Genomic DNA, 17,413 nt, shown 5'->3' with positions numbered 1-17,413 from the left:
TTAAGAAGCTTCATTTAAAATTAAATTAAAACACAGAGGCCCCCGGACCGGTGTCCAGGACCCGGGCAGTGTGAGTGCCACTGAAAATCAGCTTGCGTGCCACAGGTTGCCTACCCCTGCTATAGCGTCATTCTCACTCTTTCTCTGGCCCAATTAATATTTAATTATTCAATTGACGTGGAACAATTTCAGCAGAAAAGATTGAGAGAGAAACCCACATCAGTATGTCCCATAGTGCAGTGATTAGAGCACTCACCTGAGAGGTGACAGATCTTCTCTTCAAATCCCTTCTCCGTATCATTCAGAGTGGGGACTTGAACCAGTGATCTCCCACATCCTGGGTGAGTGCTCTAAGCATTAGTCTAAAGGTTATAAGGAAAGTCTCCCTCCCCTGCACCCTCTGTTTTGTGTAGATCTAGGCAGCCTCCGCGGCTGTCTATTGAATTGGGCTCCACACCCATCTTTAGGCGGAGCAGTGCCTCTCTTCCTCCAGTTATTGAGCACACTAGAACTTAGGCAGGAGATAGGCATCTGGGTACCCAGAATGAAGCAGTAGTGCGCATGCCCAGAGGCAGTAACACAGATGCTTAGGGAACTTATAATGCAAAAATGTAGGCACCAAGTGAATGTAGATGCCTATAGGGTTAGGCAGCAACCAAGTAGAAGTTTTTTGGTTTATTGGGGGTTAGGTACCCAAATACCTTTGCAGATCTGGGCCTCTGGGATTAAGTTTACCGTCTGTAAAAGGAGGATAATAGTTCTTCCCTACCTTGCAACGGTGTTTGGGGGGTAATTACATTACAGATTGCAAAGCACTCAGCTACTATGGTGATGGTGACCATATAAGTACCGAAAATAGATTAATCAACTCCTTCATTTCGCTGAAAGCAATTCCCCAGCTCTCCAGGGCTTCAGGGGGTATATGCAGCCACAACCAAACAGAAGCAAGTGAATTAAAGGCAATCTTCTCTAGGACATGTCTGCCATTTTAAAAAGGAAAAATTGACGACAAGAAAGAAACGCAAGTTAAGGCTGTCCAAGGGAGCATTAGATACCCCTATCGTACAGGTTTACTCAAGTATTTGTTCTAGTAATCAATAAGAGACTAGTCATTACCATAGCAACTGTAACATCACATGGTTCTTAAGCTACCTCTAAGACACTGAACAGTTTTTTAAAGGAGGAAATAAATACAACATCTTCTCAAAATTTTTGCTTTAAAAAAGTGTAATAAGCTTTTCCCTATAGGCATCTACATTCACTGTATGTTCCATTGATACAGTTCCAAGAACATAAAAGCCTTGAAAAAACTGAGACCATGCAATAATTATGGAAAAATGAGGATTTTTGCTTTAGCAACTGCAGTTATTAGACAACATAAGAAATGTTGGCTATAACATATATAGATGGTCCTGGCTGGTAGCTTTCGGTGAAAACACACACAGGCCTCTCAGCACAAAACTCTCTTGTGATAAAATATCACTACTCTAATATCCCCAATCTTTACCCTTTTCTCCATACTGGAAACAGGGCCCATCATGCAAGTGTGTACATCATCTGTACACAATGATGAACCTGAGCACCACATCCACTGTAAGCATATTTTCATGTGTTTAAACTACTTAATTTTTAATCTATTTGTTTGTTTGGATTTTTATATAGCATCTGTCCATGTGCCCTAGGCCCAAATCCAATAACACAATATTACACAAATAAACCCAAACCCCAGTCAGCACCTTAAACATGTAGCCCATTAGGATTTTCAATACCCACCACATACATTTGAACTCCCATATCCTGTATCTGGATTTGAGTGAGGGTACCCTTACAAACACTTGACATATTCCAAAATGAGGTGTGACAAACACGTCTGTTCTATTGAATACATATTTAACATCAAAAAAATCTGTCCTCTAATCCAGTGTTTATGGAGTGAAGGAAGGCACAAACAGGCAATCAGGCTAGATTATGACAATAGTACCTTCTGGCTTTAGAATCTATGAAAAAAAAAAGGCACTGTTGCCTTCTGACTTGAATATAGAAGTCAAATGCATTTACCCAATCTGCACTGAGCATATTTTATGAATGCCTGCATATATGTCTGGCTAAATAATAAGTCTGGAGCCACCATCATCCTTCAAATTTACTAGCCATTCAGGGCCTGAAAACATGTTCTCCTCTATTAAAGGCAGGAAATACCAATAGGTTTTTTAATAGGCTTAGTATTTAAGAGGTTGCACAACAGCTAATAATATTTATGGTCTGTCTTACTTGTTAGCGTGTTTTATCTGCTGTTACTGAAGGGGACTAATCTCTGAAAGTTGGGCATTGTATAAAGAAAAGTCATGTGGGTAGGGTATGACACAGAAATTCTATTCTGTCCACATTTCTGTTGCTTCTTTGATAGTGCAGTGAAATGGTTGATGTTAGTATTTTATTGTACTTTTTATTAGGATCCACATTAATTTATATTGTTGGTCATATCTGTTGGTACACCAATAGGGAATGGAATTTTATCATCCCATATATTGTCTGAACTTCACACATTTGTATATACTGACACTAGATTCATCCCTCATGCTCGTGCATTTGTTAAACCCTTGATATATTTTCTGAATAATCATACAATGCACAGCCTCACCCCTACACTGAAATAGCTAGAATAATGTAATCAATTTAGTCCTTCATATTTTTCTGATTCTTTCTTCTCATTCCCATCCCCCTTGGATTCATACTAGTACTCACTGTGTCCCTGCAAAACTCTTCTGTGAGCTGCACATGAAATAAATCCAGACAGCACTAGCCACTGAATTGGCAACATCTGCCAGCTGATGGTGCATAGATGTCTCATTCTCTTATTTCTGCTTCTCTCACCTCAAGCGACAGCCACTGTGAAGTCCATACTCTCCCCTGTCTAACGTGTCAGACAAGCCCAGGAAAAGAAAAGAATTCCAATAGCCTTTGCCTTGATTAATATTTGCTGTGCATATATATAAATATTACGATGTATTATTAAACCTAAACAAAATTCATGTTTTTTTCTTTCTATCAATTATTTTGTTTCAACTTAAGCAAAAATGGAATTCTAGTTTAGATAAATCATTATAATAGATTTGTGTTAGCTTTATTCAGCAATTCTCTGTATTCTTTAAAAATGTATGGGCTTTCCAATTATAGCAATATTTTACTTGTCACAGCAAAATGTCAGGTTATTGCTTCAAAAGTAACTTCATTTTATATAATCAGATGGAGACTTAGCTAATATAATAAAGCATTGTAGATTGGATAAAATTCCAATTACTATTTCCATAGTAATGAATAACAGTTACTAGCAGAATAAACATGTTAGCATCTTAGCGTTGGTGTTTTTGTCTTACTTTTAATGATACACACAGCACTTTATTGGAAAGATCAGGACAGCCACACTTTTAGGTTTGTACTCCTTTTTCTTTTATTTCTGTACTAAGTACTGTTTTAAAAGATGCAAATCTTCTTCACCTACTTTTGACTATGGTATGGCTAAAATGGCCAGTTTTTAAAGACACCAAAAATATTTTTTTCTTAGCATGCCTGAGATGCTAGGATCTTATCCTAACCTACTAATAGGTCATTTCATCAGGTTATACATGACTGTTCCTAGCTTAGAGGGAAAAAGAAATACTGCTTCTACAAAACTTACTAAAATTAATGCTGATAGTACAAATTCAGACAAAACGTTTGCCTTTTCATTGACCCCAGACTTGAAATTTGCATTATATGCAACATAATTAGCAAAGCAGTGGCAGGTTCCTTGTCAACAAAACTTGGAGAACCAAGCTAATCTTCCATAAGCTTAAATTTGCACGTTCAGTGAGTAGCCACTAATGATGCTCTCAGAAAACACATTTTATGTGTTCTGATTTCATAACACCTTACTGGGTGCCTCAGATATTAGCAATTATAATTTAAACGTTAGTTTAAGTAAGAGATGCCACCTGCTTTTTCAATCATTTTAGTTCTCTTGCACTGATTAGAAGTAACCAGAAAGATGCAAAAATGTTAAGGTAATCACAAATTCAGTTAATTTAAAATAAATTATTCTGGTTTACTTGTGCATTTGTACAATAGGCTTATGTTACAAAAGTATTTTTGGTTTACTGGCCATTTGCTGATTTCTGTAACTATTACCGTCTTGTTTTAGGTTGGCATAGTATTGCATTATTCCACCCTCTCCACTGTGCTATGGATCGGAGTAACTGCAAGGAATATTTATAAGCAAGTCACAAAAAAAGCTCAGCCATGCCAAAATAGTGACCAAGCTTCTTATCCAAAACAGCCATTGCTCAGGTATGGACTAATAACATTAAAGGTTGATTTTTTTTATCTGAGTGCCTAAGATTTGTTAACAATTCTAAACTTTTAAATAGTCTGTTGCATTATTTGCTGTCATCTTTAGTTGTGAAAACTATAGGTAAGACCACTGAAAACCTGAATCCCTCAGAGTACTACAGAAATGTCTGTTAAATATGTGGAAAAATCTTCCACTTTGCAGCAGTGGTTATGACTAATTCCACACAAAACACTGAAATATATGAAGTTGTATACAGCTAGATTCTGATTCCCTTATTTATGCCAGATAGCACCTACCTCCCCAATGGATCCTGTTGATTTCCTATTAAGCCAAATACTGTGGCCCACTTGTGGAGTAAGGTACTATTCAGTGATCAGAAACTGGCCCATAATGGCCTTCACTTTCCCCTTATGCCCACAAATCTTACTCATGCTCTTCTTCATTCCATAGAGATCCTATGCCAGTCCTCCCACTACCCACCTTACCCCACACCAGAGATGATCCGTCACTACTTGAGTGATTGTCAAGATGCTCAGTAGAGGAGGCCATCTGGAAAGAATTCTTCTGAATTTACAACAGCTGTAATTTCAAAAGAATTCTTACTAAGGGGGCATAATTTCATGAGAACTCAGTCCAAAATAGTAAATTCTGTACAAAAATGTCTAGAACAGCATTTTTTACTGAGAACATAAAATCCGTTATATGGCCTTGATAGGCCATGGTGTGTGAACATGAGCCAGACTGTTAACATTATATAGAAATATACATTGTGCACATGTTCTCTAAAAAGATTTGTGTTTTATAACCCAGACCCCATTGAATGAAATCTTTATTACCATCATTAGTTCTCTGCTTTTTAAAATATTTTCTTTCCAGAGATGAAATTGATTAACACTTACATAAAATTTGTCTGGTGGAAAGGAGAAGACTCACACTGAAGGTTGGCTTTGTGTTAGGGATAAGCAAAGGAAAATGTTTTTGTTGAGAGTGAGTGCTGATCTGTGATTTACTATACCATTCTTCACAGATGTGAATTTCAGTCATCCAGTTATTTGCTCATGGCGACATGAATAATTGTCAATTTTCAAGTACTGCAGTGAGGTTATTAAGGAAGAAAATTGTTTCACGTTACACAGACCCAGTGTATTGTATGTTCTTCAAATTCAAATCCTGTTAGAGCTGGAAGAAAACAACAGACAATAAGGTTACAGAAAAGATTACTCTAATTAGAGCCCTTGTTCTGGCAATTGTATGGAGTTCCTCAGCCAGTGAAAATAAATTGTAGGTATTTTAAACTTCGTAATAGGAATGATAGACCTACTTTTAGCTGTAAGAGCACATGTAAATAATTGTTTAATAGCTAACTAAAATTATTCTACAGTTAGTTTTCTCACTCAGAGCATCATATGTCCTAGAGATTCAACCACTGAAATGTCTGATGTGATTCCATAATAGCTAGAACTAGTTTCAAAATAGTGAAGGATCTATTTCATGTAGAAAATGGGCATGTTATGTGAAAAATTAAAAAATCCTTTAATTCAGAGAATGCCCAAACTCAGAATTAGTAATTGTTGTTCTTTTGGAAAGACAAAGATAATTTCATGGTCATTTTAATTTGGTTATTTTCAATAAAGTTAATATCTAAAGTATTCTGTATCATGTATCCAAAATATTTCCATAACATCCATTTGGTACTGCTTAAATTGTTACTATATTAATAAGAAATAGGTTTTAATGTTAATTTTTTGGACCGGAAAGCTGACATTGGCTGCTTTGTGTGTATGAAATATTTTCACATAAGTAAAGGATAATGAAATTTTTTCAGGACTGATTTTTTGTAAAAGCAAACAAATTACCTCAATTTTGGCACCCATAAATAATTGTGCTCACGTTAGAGAGGCTGAGTTAAGGCCCTTTTACTGCTACATATAAGGGCTGTCATTTGTAAAATGTAAATAATTTGACCAGCAAAGGCAATTAAAAAAACTAGGAGGTAAATTGCTATCAGTAATTCAGGTTTATAGGTCTATTTTGGCTGGTATCTCTGCTTCTTTCAAACATGTCTAAGAGTGCATATCACATAAACTGCACTTGCTGCTCTTCTACAAACTTTTCTTTTCTCAAAATGAATGTGTAGAATTGACTGGGTTCCCAGTTTACGTATGGATGTTTATATACCTTCTTAATGTACTCTTTCTATAGGAGACAAGGATATCTGTTGTGATTCACTGGAGGATTCTACTGTAGGAAATATAAAATAACTCAGTAGAACAGCATTTACCAAATATTTACCAAGAAATTTAAAAAAAAACTAATGCATGTTTAAAAGGGCTTGATTCACTTTTTAAAGCAGTTGAAATAGTGGAAAATATTGAATAAATACCAAATTTTCAAAATGGAGACTCAACCTCTGTATGCGAAAAGAAATTTGAGGTTACACATACAATTACTAAATATATGTGTACAAATAATCAAGAGTCTATCTTGCCACTTGCATGTACATTTTACCATTTGGGCATGCAGTTTTATACTAATTGTGTGCACAATTACAGGTATATATTTTCAGCTTAATTGTGCCATTTTAAAAAAATTGACACATAAATATACATTTGATCCAGAAAGACATGTTTATTAAATTCAACAATGTAAAAATCAGTGTAAACCTGTTGTGGTTTTTATCCAGTTTCTCTCTTGTCAGTTTTGCAGTAGATGAGTCTTTGAGATTTTTGCAATACGATTTTATTGCATTTATTGTAACTTGAATTTTATAACTTCTTTTTCATTCTATTCTTTGTTAAAATATGACTTGCGAAAAGGTTTCTGCTTTATCACTATAGCATTTAATAATTTTAAAGAATTAAAGTAAATGACAAATAGTATTTGATGTATTTCCTTCTAGGGTTGTTTTTTTTAAAAAGCACATATTTTGTCTGCTTCTTGACAGATGCTATGGGTGTTTGGTTGCCAGAAGAAATGCTGGCCATTTATAGATTATTTTCTTGATATGTATAGGTACAGTGACCAAAACTGAAATGCTTTAGGAACTTAAAGGACATGCTTATTAAATTTGTACATTTTTACTGAAACTCACTCATTTGGCAACATTATTTTGAGTGTAGTGACTTCTTCTCTGCGTAGTTCAATGATTAAATATAAGCCCATAACTATTTAGTGAAAGAAAATGCATCCGATGAAGTGAGCTGTAGCTCACGAAAGCTTATGCTCAAATAAATTTGTTAGTCTCTAAGGTGCCACAAGTCCTCCTTTTCTTTTTCCGAATACAGACTAACACGGCTGCGACTCTGAAACCTGTCATTAACTCTTAACATTCTGGCATTTTCCAAACTGCCCTTCAGATGAATGTTTTAGAATGCTTAAAAGACATGTATTAATGAATGCTTCACTGAATTTTGTGTAATTAAAGTCTAATCATTAACACTGCAAAAATGAAGTCATTGCTGTACATGTGTTTATATAAACATAGTTTGTGATGTGCTTTAGAGTAAATTGAACTATATCAATCTATTCTGTCTATGTATGGCATTTGTAAAGTGCTCACCACTGTCCTGAAACATGAGGAATACTCAGATGGCAGACTAAACACCAACTCTTTGTCCTCTTCTAGTGGTTGGCTCTGGGCTTTGAACCTTGGCATCATCCCACTATCAGGCATGGATAGGATCAGGTTGCGCACATGGTGCATATATGGGCTTCAAGTGTGGTCTCTTGGGACTGACCAGTTTAATTTGAACACTGCACAGTACATTTTAGAGAGATGTAGGAGGAGTGGGGGGGAAATTGATTAAACAGCTCTGTTAGAATTATTACATTGTAGATGAGAAGAAGAATATTAGACTACTATAAACTGGGTTAGTGTATCTGGAAATATGGGTGTTAACCTGTATAATTATACTGACGTGGCAGACATATTTATAAATGTATAGAAGGATTGTGTAGCTAGAGACTATTGCTAAATTTGTGTCATTTTAGATTAAAATAGAACCTCTGCAGTAAAAACGTGCCAAGCAAAGGTGATTGTGTTCCATTCAGCCTTGGTGAATTTTCTGTTTCATTATTCTACCCTGGCCCTACTTATAGTGTTCCTGTAAGAACTGATAAAAAGAGCTTAAGTATAAGCAACTAAGAATACTATTACAGAAGCACTTATAAATACAAATGTAAATATTTCATGTATTTATAGTATTTATGTATTTATAAGTAAAAGTATATATTCAAGTACTTTCAGCTCCTGTATTCCCTGCAATTATTTGGTCAATATATGGACTACACCCTAAATAATATAGTACATAATGGAAGAGAGAGAAAAAGAGCAACGATTAAGTTTTATTCATATATACAAATAAGCATGGAATACCAATAAAAAAATCTCTACATGTAAATAAATGTATAAGTTTACTTCCCTGTATATAAGAGTATTACATATAGCATGTACATATGTACAATCATTCCATGAAGTGGGCATTTTTCTTCAACAACAACATAATCTCAAACATATCCTGAAGACAGTTCCTTCTTGGCAAAAGGATTCATCCAGTGCAACTGGATACTCTTGCCCCAGGAGCAGAGCTTTGCTCTTTGATATTAAATTTGATAAAAAGCATAACAACAGTGGATCTAGTTCATGCAATGGATCATTGGTCCAGTTTATCCAGTTCATGCAATGGATCATTGAAGAATTGCATCCCAAGAATTCTTAAGTCAGAGTCAGATGCAGATGCCCCCTAATCATCAAAGCCATCAAAATTAGTGGTAGCTTTAGATGTAGTAGCTTGATTTACAGGCTTCAATAAGGTGTCACAACAAACCAGATCTTTTTTTTTAAAGTTCCTCTTCTTGTCCTGATTCTGCAGCTAATGCAACTTAAGAAATAGGTATGACACAGGAATAACAAGAAATGACTTAGTACTTTTATTATTCACCATTACATCAAAGGTCAAAATATGCCTGAACCATTTTCTAAGTCCCTCCTTCAAATTATCTACCAAGCAAGAACTGCATTTTGGAGAAAACATGTAAAATCTGGATTTTAGCACAAACCCAGTAAGCAGAACCGCACCATAGAAAGACTTTGCTCTCCTTCCCCTGTGGTTTGTCAAGTGCAGTGGAAATTGGGACATCATGTCCAACTACTCACCTAGAATTCCAGCTCTAAGTTGGAGAATTTTGGCATCTGGAGATGCTGCATCACAATTTAAATCCTATTACTCATCTCATAAATGTGTGGAAAGCAATCAAATTCTGAATTCCAGCACGCAGAGATAGGTTTGGGAATTGTTTTTCAAAGTGTGTCATTCACAGTCTCAGCAATCTTTGAACTTTGGTTCAAAGCAGAGCACTTACCTGCCACACTTCTTAAAAAGACACTTGTATGAAGAGTTTTTGGTGAGAACCCTAGAAGCATCAGTAGTTGCTACCATGTTGAGTGTGTATGAAAAACAAAAACTATTTGGTGGCAAGTAAAATATACACTAACAATCAGCAGTATTGCTTGACAAAACTTCATCAGTACTCACAGGGCTACATATATCAGAATCTGGTGAGTCCACTTCCTTACCAGCATCATCCTCCATTTCTTTACCAGCATCCTCTTTCTCCTGCTTTCCAGCATCATTCTCCAGCATCTGAAAACATATTGAAGGCTTTAACAAAATTGTTATCGTTGTCTGTGAGTATATCCGTTATTTTTATTGAGTCCAGATCAAACTGTTAGTGGATCTCAGTCAGTAGAGAAGCAATCTTGTTGCATTAATGTGTTCCCGCGAAGCATCAGAAACGTAGGCCTGCTGATTCTCTTCTTAGGTTAATTGGGTCAGTCCAGTGACAGATAACACCCAGGTTGCCTTCCAAAAAGGAAGACAATTCATGGACAACATAAGGCACAGATGCCAATTTGTTTTTAATTCTTTCAAGATCCAAGTTGTATTGTCCCACTAGCTTATGTTTTAATGTTTCTGTACACATAACAGGTTTCAGAGTAGCAGCCATGTTAGTCTGTATTCGCAAAAAGAAAAGGAGTACTTGTGGCACCTTAGAGACTAACAAATTTATTAGAGCATAAGCTTTCGTGAGCTACAGCTCACTTCATCGGATGCACCAAATGCATCCGATGAAGTGAGCTGTAGCTCACGAAAGCTTATGCTCTAATAAATTTGTTAGTCTCTAAGGTGCCACAAGTACTCCTTTTCTTTGTACACATAACAGTGGCCTTGGGAATCATTTTGTGAAGTAAAGGGTGAAAGCCACTCCCTTCAACAATCGACAGGGGCAGCATATCACTTATAGCAAAACTGAGAATTAGCTTATCTATTTTTTCTTCGGGCACTAGTCCATCGCAGAGTACAAATAAATAATTTTGTATTAATAATTAAATTAGTTCATTCAATTTTTTGTTAGCTTTATTTTCCTCTCAACATATTTATTATTTCCTCTTCAGATTTGTAAACCTTTTGAGCACACTACAAAGCCTATCTCTTTAGTTCTTTTTTTAAGACTGCCGGGGAGGGTGGGGGCTCAGTATGTATATTTAGTGGCAGTCCTTCTGTTAATAGTGTGGATTTTAGTTTATTGGGTATGTACCTAGAGCACCTAGGATGGGCACCTATAGTTAAATTTTAAAAATTTGAACTAATTAATTAATTAATTAATTAATTAATTGATTGATTAATTAATTAATTAATAAAGCCAGAGTGCCGCCCTTCCCCCCCCCCTTTGGAAAAGCTTGGGAATTGTTTGCAAGACAAACAGATCTCCTGGTTTCCTCCCCTCTCCCTCATTCACTGGATGCCTGGCAGGGGACTAACCTTGCAAACCCTAGGTCACATAAATAGTCCCATTGCTGCTTGTCATCAAATACAGCCCTACTTGCTAAGCAGGCCCAAATTGTTCAATGAATGAGACCATAGAGCTTTGTCTTGTTCATTATGCAGTGTACAGAATATACATCTTCCAAGATCCCACTGAATGCAATAAGGCATCTAGGGGTTGCTGCTTCAGACACTGCATTCCTACAGAGCACTTTACAGTATATAGCTCTTTATGAATGGGCAATATGTCCTTCCTTTGCTAAACATCTTATCAAGGTTAGCATTATTGTAATTAAAAATGTACATGTGCAATTTTCTGCAGGTTGTAACTCACACAAATCAGTTTTCACCAGAACACTCAGAAGCATTTCTCAGTGAGCACTATTGACCTGCCAAATTTAAATTTTCTTATGGCACTAATTTAAAAATAAGCGTGTATTTATAATTTAAGAACAATTAATGGGGAAATGTTCATATTTTCACTTTCCAAAAAATGACTAAACCATTTAACATAAACTTTTCATTTAAAAAATCACCTTTGGGCACAGTGCAAGCCTGGAAAATTTCAACTCAAAAATCAAAGTTGAATGTATACGATGAATGATTGAAAACAGTGGGCTAGAATGGAAATGTTTAGGCAATTTTAATTCCAGTTGTCACTCAAACTTTCATACATGAGAATGGGTTCCTATACAGTGTGTGTGTGTGTGTGTGTGTGTGTACACGTACACACGTGTGCATGTGTGTGTATATATATCTATCTATATATATTTACACACACAATATTGGCTAACATGGAGTAGACTATCAGAAAACATATAATTAATTAGAAAATAGGATTGATCACAAAGAGGAAAGCTAATCTGAAAGCTCACTAAAAGATACAGTATAACTTTAGATTTTATGTTCCTACATAAATTCCATTGGATTCTTCAGTTTTATCTAAAAGATGAGGCAAAAAGGCTTTCCCCAGCATATCATTATCACTCTGAAGCAAATCAACCACAAAACCTACTTCATTTCTAATCGAATCACTAAATTACAAATACTCTTTTCCAGAACCCACACTTATGAAATACATTAATATGCATCGGTGCTCCTTTAATCCTTTTGAGGATATAATGTAATCTTTAGTTCTCTCAGGTACCCTAAAGTCAGTCATTGGTATCCAGCTGTATACATCTAGCACTTAAACCTGTCTACTGCACTTACCTTTTGCAGTGAGAGAAGTCTTGCTAAGTATCAAAGTCTAGAAAATCTCCCCCATCACTCTTTGACATCTGGTAACAAGTCCTTCACTAAACCTCTGGCCTTGCAGCTCAATTCTTTTCACGGGGCTCTAAATGATGCCATGGAGGGGTCAAGTCCTTTACTTAACCTCTGGTCCCATAGATTTAGCCCTGCTTGTTTCAGTGTGAATAATATGAAGCAATGGAGGCATGGCTCGAATACTGACAAGCACAATATTTAAGTCACTGGTGCAAGTGGGTTTAAAGTTTTACAGCTATATGTTAATGCATTCGCCAGGTTGTGACTACCCAGAGAGACTGGATGGAAGTCAAATTAGCTGCAACTTTTGTTCTATTGGTTTATCTGCTTATTCAATAGTCTTTTTTGTTCAGTTTGAACAATGTGCAATAATAATTACCTTACTACAGAGATTTTGGGTCATCTAGGGCACATATATCAGGGATGGGTGCCCTAAGGGTCCACCCTTATGACTGGCAAACCACATCCTTCTTATAGATCAACCCTCCACTGACTGCAAATTATGAATACTGACGGCAGCTTCCCCGATTCAGCTGTTGCCCTAGATCCTAGTTTATCAGCAAGGATTACCAACCAAGGTGGTTGTTGCTTTTTTTAAAAAAGCCAAACTGGGAGGTGAGGTAAATATTGTGTAAGTTGCACACCGGTGAATTGTTGTGAATGGGTATAATTCAGTGGAATTGGGGAGGAAGTAACGAAAAGCAGCTAAGAAGTGGTTATGAGATAAAGCAGGATGAGCCTGAATCTAATTATGCTGGATGGTGCACGAGCCTCATTTATTTTTACCTTATTAAACCCTCTTTTGTTCTTTTCCTTCTACCCCCTTCCTGTTTCACCCTTTACTGTGTAAATTACATCTGTTTACATAGTGTTTTACATTGACTTACATATAATTGCCTTATACCACCCTGTGGAACTCCTCAGTTTGGCTGCATGCAGTATGTTTAAGCTACATCATAAAAACACATCTGTGCAATTTTTCTGGACTCTAAGGAAGGCATTAAATGTTTAGAATTCTGGTAACTGAGTCAAAGCATGTGTAAGCATAAAAAGTGCTCCTTTAACTTTTCAAGAGTCTTATAGTTAGTTCTCTAAGGCACAAAAATCGTCACTTACCAAAATATCTAGTATATTGAGTATATCTAATATATTTGAAGTTGCAAGTTCCTTTAGCAAGAGATCTCACTAATCTCAGGGTCTAGGAAATTTCCCATATCAATGTATAGCTCAGGGTGAAAAGTCATCCCTAATGTAATACCAATCAATGTAATGAAGTTATTTTGAGATGAATTTTGGCCAAGGGTGATTGGATCCTTTCGTAAATGTGTGGACTCCAAATGAGTCGCATCCTCTTCTCGGCCATGTTCACATCTTTAGTCCTGCCATCTTCAGGAGAAATCATATGAATCATAGACCACATGTTCTAGCCAAGTACACTCTTTTATTTAGAGGACAACATAGTTTGGACCATTAGCATGAATTCTAGCATTGGTAGAGTTAGTCTCTGCCACCCAAGTTTGGTACAGTAGTAAAGCAAGGAATATAACTAATGCCACAGTATAAATATGTTTCTCATGTTAGCTGTGGAAAATCTTAAGAAGTTAATACTAGAAACTTGTCTCTTTTTCTCCAATAATTGTAATGTATATTTTAGATCATTTTCAAATTGTGCTGTAATTGAGTTAATTCATTATTGAACAATGGAAATGTTAGCAATTCTCATGTATTTTCCCAGGCTTCCACATTGCTTGAATACCAGAAGCCTCTCAGGGGACAAAATGCATAATAGCTACTTTCAGACACATTCTCTACATTTCGGTAGCCCTTATAGCTCTTGGCTTGAAGCTTAATATGCTTGCCAACAAAGTCCTTGCCAGATTGCTGAAATACAATATGGCCTTTTAAATTTTTGCACTGGCTAAAGCACAGTAGATGAAAATATATCATAGACAGTACAGTACTTTACAAGAAAGGTTTTTTTGTTACTAATCCATTATATATTGAAATATGAATTACAGTAGCTAACAACAACCAATATAAATTGAAGAAGAAAATCTGTGCCAGGATACTATATTTGAATTCACTTAGGTATTTTGTTTTTGTTTATCAGATATAAATATATTCAGCAAAAGTATGCCTTTCAGTAATAAATAGTTTCAGATTCAGTATTTATGATGTATATAATGTGCAATAACAAAAGGTGGTCTAATACCATGTCTTTATGAGATGATTGGTAATTTGGATCTACAATGAGGATGGTCCTCTGTATTAGAAGAACAGTGAAAAAAATACTTACTACAGATCTATACAGATGGTTTACAGGTACTTCAAAGAGAAAGTTATGTAGGTAAATTCCTTACTCGTAAACAAGATACTTAACTGCTTTGCCAAGTATGTATATCTCCTGGACACCTTCTTTGAGCTATCAGTCGGGAATGCAGATGATTTGAAGGAGGGTATGCTTTAAAATCTCCCAAATTCTGAAAGCATGCAGTGCATCTGTACAAACTTTTTAGCAGAGAAAAAAATGAGGAAACATATGGGTGATACACAGTCATTTTACTAAGAAAAAGATTAAAGGTTAGACTTAGGGTGCTTGTAACATGGAAACTATTAAAGCTATCATCATGGTTTAGAACAGTTGTTAGTTGAATTCATGCTTCCAAAATGACATAGGTTCAGTGGGATTTCTGCTGTGATTTTATCAGGTTGGATAGACTCGTAACCACAAAGTGCTGCTCTGGAATACTACGATTTGAGTGGATGTTTTCATACTTTTATCACAAATACACATCTACATATTTCCTAGAAATTCAGAATTCTTGTAATCCTGGCATATCTCTCTACAGTGTCCAGACTCTGTTCTAGTCATATATGTAATTGTAGAGGATAGAGTAAGGTAGATAAAATTACAACTTTAATGTGCTGCTCCAGGCAAAATGTAAAGGGGTAATTGGAAACTTTGCAAGTTCTGAAAATCCTTGAAGATAATATATTCAAACTTCAGCAGGGGCTTTGTAGAAAATTCTGTCAGATTTGGAGACTCTAGATATTTTCTGTGATGAATGCAGTGTTGCATAGGTAGAGACTTGATGATGCAATATTCACTACAGTTACAGAAAAGATCATTTTGACATTCATTGCTGGTGATTAGTACAGCTAACCATTTATTAAGGAAATTAAAAAATGAATGTATTGGCTTAGTTAAATAAAATATAGGATGAAAATAATTGCTTATGAAAACTATCAATATGTGGCAGAAGATGGTACAACTCCATAGCTGGTATTTTGTGAATAATGGAGTTAGAATTTCCCAATATATCGTCCAATTAGAACTTTTCAGCTATGTGTCTGTGTAAGGGTATGTGTGCAGGGGAGGAGGGGCTAAACAGTGAATTGATTAAAGAATTAGTGTGGCAAAATGTGACTCAAGGAACTAAGTATAATATGTGATTGACATGCTGCAACATTTCAGAAACTTGGAATGCAGTTAGCCAACAATTAACAATATGTGATTCAGTAATCAATCATAATTGATGATTACACAAGAAGTAATGGTCTCAAGTTGCAGTGGGGAAGGTTTAGGTTGGATATTAGGAAAAACTTTTTCACTAGGAGGGTGGTGAAGCACTGGAATAGGTTACCTAGGGAAGTGGTGGAATTTCCTTCCTGTGAGGGTTTTAAGGTCAGGTTTGACAAAGCCCTGGCTGGGATGATTTAGTTGGGGATTGGTCCTGCTTTGAGCAGGGGGTTGGACTAGATGACCTCCTGAGGTCCCTTCCAACCCTGATATTCTATGATTCTATGAATTGCAATACAGTACAAGCACTGTATGTTTATGACAGCATAACATAAATGTACAGAAGGACTATAGCATTTTGATGGTACATTACAATTAATTTGTTAAGCGCTTGTGGATTCAAGATGTTATAAGAAACCAAGAGAAATTATTGTATAGAATGCAGTATTTGGAACAAGGGTTATCTTAAAAAGACATTGTCAATCAAAAGTAGTTATCTCTTGTGTGTATGTGTGTGTGTGCATGCAATTTCCTTTTCAATAATTTATTTAAATATGCTGTTACATTTCAAAATATTTTGCTTGGCTTTATCAAGAAAAGAAAATAGTACTATTATCAGGAAATATACACTGGAAAGAAAATATTCTGATGCTGTGCCCTAGTGGTATATGTGTATGGCTACAGTATGTGTGACTATAGATAGTATGACCTGGAGTAACATGAATATCTTTTAATATGGCCAGTGGACTATTGCAAATAGTACAACTCCCTAGGTGGCACAGTTTAATACACAATTTCTGTATAATACTTTGCTTATCTGTAAGCTGCTACTGTACTTAAAGGTCCCAGTTTTCTGGATCTGTCCAGGTGAAGTCTGCTGAGAACTCAAGGAGGGTTGGAGGAACAAAGGTGGTTTTATGCCATCAGAGGCTGGTTCAGTTTCCAGCACAAGTTAGAGTTGTCTTAGGGCTGTTCTAACTTGTGTCAGCTGGTAGTAACCCCACAAGAGGTATTTACACCAGCTGGATATTGCCCCCTTCCCTTGGCCACACCTGCCACCAGCCATGCCCCCTTTAATGAGGGGACTGAGAGAGGATGATGTAGAAACAGTTGTGCCAACTCTACTCTACTCAAGGATTTCCCAGTGTGGAGAATATCCTCAGCTGCTCAGCTAAGGCAGTTTGCAGCCCAGAGGATGTGGCCCAAGGTGAACAGGACATGTATGTAAAATGTTTATTTGTTTCATCATCTGTTGCCAGTTCAAATGAGTTGGAAGTTTTAGATCAATCCCACGTGGACAGGTGTCACATCACAGTTGGCACCAACTGGCCTCTTTTTGGCAGTCTCTGCCAGGAGACCAAAGTTGAAATGGGCAGAAGACCTTGGCTACCTTTCAGTCTGTGAAGGTCCTCTCTCCATAAAAGAATTGAGCGGGTTGGTGCGATAATGTTGTGCGGTTTATGGCATAGT

General features: G+C 36.3%; 1 protein-coding gene across 1 annotated transcript in view; it reads left to right on the top strand.

Moving 5' to 3' along the window:
• The window catches only part of ADGRA1 (adhesion G protein-coupled receptor A1), a 474,014-nt gene that overhangs the window by 421,136 nt on the left and 35,465 nt on the right, over window positions 1-17,413 (top strand). Inside the window, exon 17 of the mRNA XM_038411116.2 lies at window positions 4,181-4,326. Within this exon, the coding sequence (XP_038267044.1) occupies window positions 4,181-4,326 (146 nt within the window). The remainder of the gene's footprint in view (window positions 1-4,180; window positions 4,327-17,413) is intronic.

The sequence above is a fragment of the Dermochelys coriacea genome, chromosome 7 (assembly GCF_009764565.3).
Source record: "Dermochelys coriacea isolate rDerCor1 chromosome 7, rDerCor1.pri.v4, whole genome shotgun sequence".
In the NCBI taxonomy this organism is placed as follows: Eukaryota; Metazoa; Chordata; order Testudines; family Dermochelyidae; genus Dermochelys; species Dermochelys coriacea.
This window is presented reverse-complemented; position numbering and strand designations above follow the sequence as displayed.